This window comes from Plasmodium reichenowi, chromosome 13, assembly GCF_001601855.1.
Source record: "Plasmodium reichenowi strain SY57 chromosome 13, whole genome shotgun sequence".
NCBI classification, from domain to species: Eukaryota; Apicomplexa; class Aconoidasida; order Haemosporida; family Plasmodiidae; genus Plasmodium; species Plasmodium reichenowi.
The window spans coordinates 2,606,661-2,607,686 of record NC_033658.1 but is presented as its reverse complement, the minus strand read 5'-3'; the positions used below and the strand labels follow the sequence as shown (position 1 = coordinate 2,607,686).

The following is a 1,026-nucleotide window of genomic DNA, read 5'->3' as shown; positions in this document are numbered from 1 at the left end:
TTATTTATTTAATATTTTAGTATGTACCCCTGCGACATTACCTAATTTATGAAAAAAATGAAATGTCCCTCTTTTTCTTGTAAAAGCAAATATTACCATCATACATCAAAGTATAATTATTTATCGGATGATGATGACTTAAACCTATTTTTAAAAGATACACACAAAAAAAAAAATTTCAATTATCTTCTAGAAAAGGCTGTAAACAATATAATTTATGAAACCAAAAAAAATTGTGACATTAGTTCAGATGTAGAACAAATAGAAAAATTGAATTACGAAAACGTGGAAGAATCAGAAAATGAATCATTAGATGATATTGATATTATATTAAAAAAAAGTAAATCAGAAAATATGTTTTTAAAAAACAAGAATAACCAAAATATTTACTTACCTCCTAAAAATATTAAACACAGAATATATTCTACAAACCAAGAAGAGAATGAACATGTTGAAAAAAAAATAAAAAATAAAATTATAGCATCTCAGAATGATAAAATTATAGAATCCCAGAATGATAAAATTATAGCATCTCAGAATGATAAAATTATTGAAAATTTTAAAAATGTCTTATGTAATGACATTAATCAATATTTTAAAGATATATTCAAAAACCTAAGAATTAATAACCAATCCACAAATACACCATTGAATGCAAATATAGAAACACAAAATAAAATAATACAAGATAACAAAAATTTTAATATATCAAATGAGACTTCTGAAGAAATAATATCTAATACATTCAAAAATAATTCAAATCATTACTCTTCTATTATGCATAATAATGTTAATTCCTATAATAATTCAGAATATAACATAAATATAAAAGATATATATGTTACAAAAAACATACAACCATCTAATGATAATAAAACAAAGAGTAATAAATATAGAAAGAACAAATATACTAAAAAGAATAATAAATTTACTTCTATCCATCTTAATAACAACAATAATAGTAATAATAAACTGTATACACATCATATGAATCATAAGAAAAAAAAAAAAAAAAAAAAAAAAAAT

The 1,026-nt window shown here is 20.4% G+C and overlaps 1 protein-coding gene across 1 annotated transcript in view; it reads left to right on the top strand.

Annotated features, from left to right (window-relative positions):
* Positions 1 to 57: 57 nt before the first annotated feature.
* PRSY57_1368200 (hypothetical protein) overlaps positions 58 to 1,026 on the top strand; it is a gene marked incomplete at both ends in the record, with an annotated part of 1,498 nt that continues 529 nt past the window's right edge. Inside the window, one exon of the mRNA XM_012909601.2 lies at positions 58 to 1,026. This exon is cut by the window's right edge and continues 217 nt beyond it. Coding sequence (XP_012765055.2) covers positions 58 to 1,026 — 969 coding nt within the window.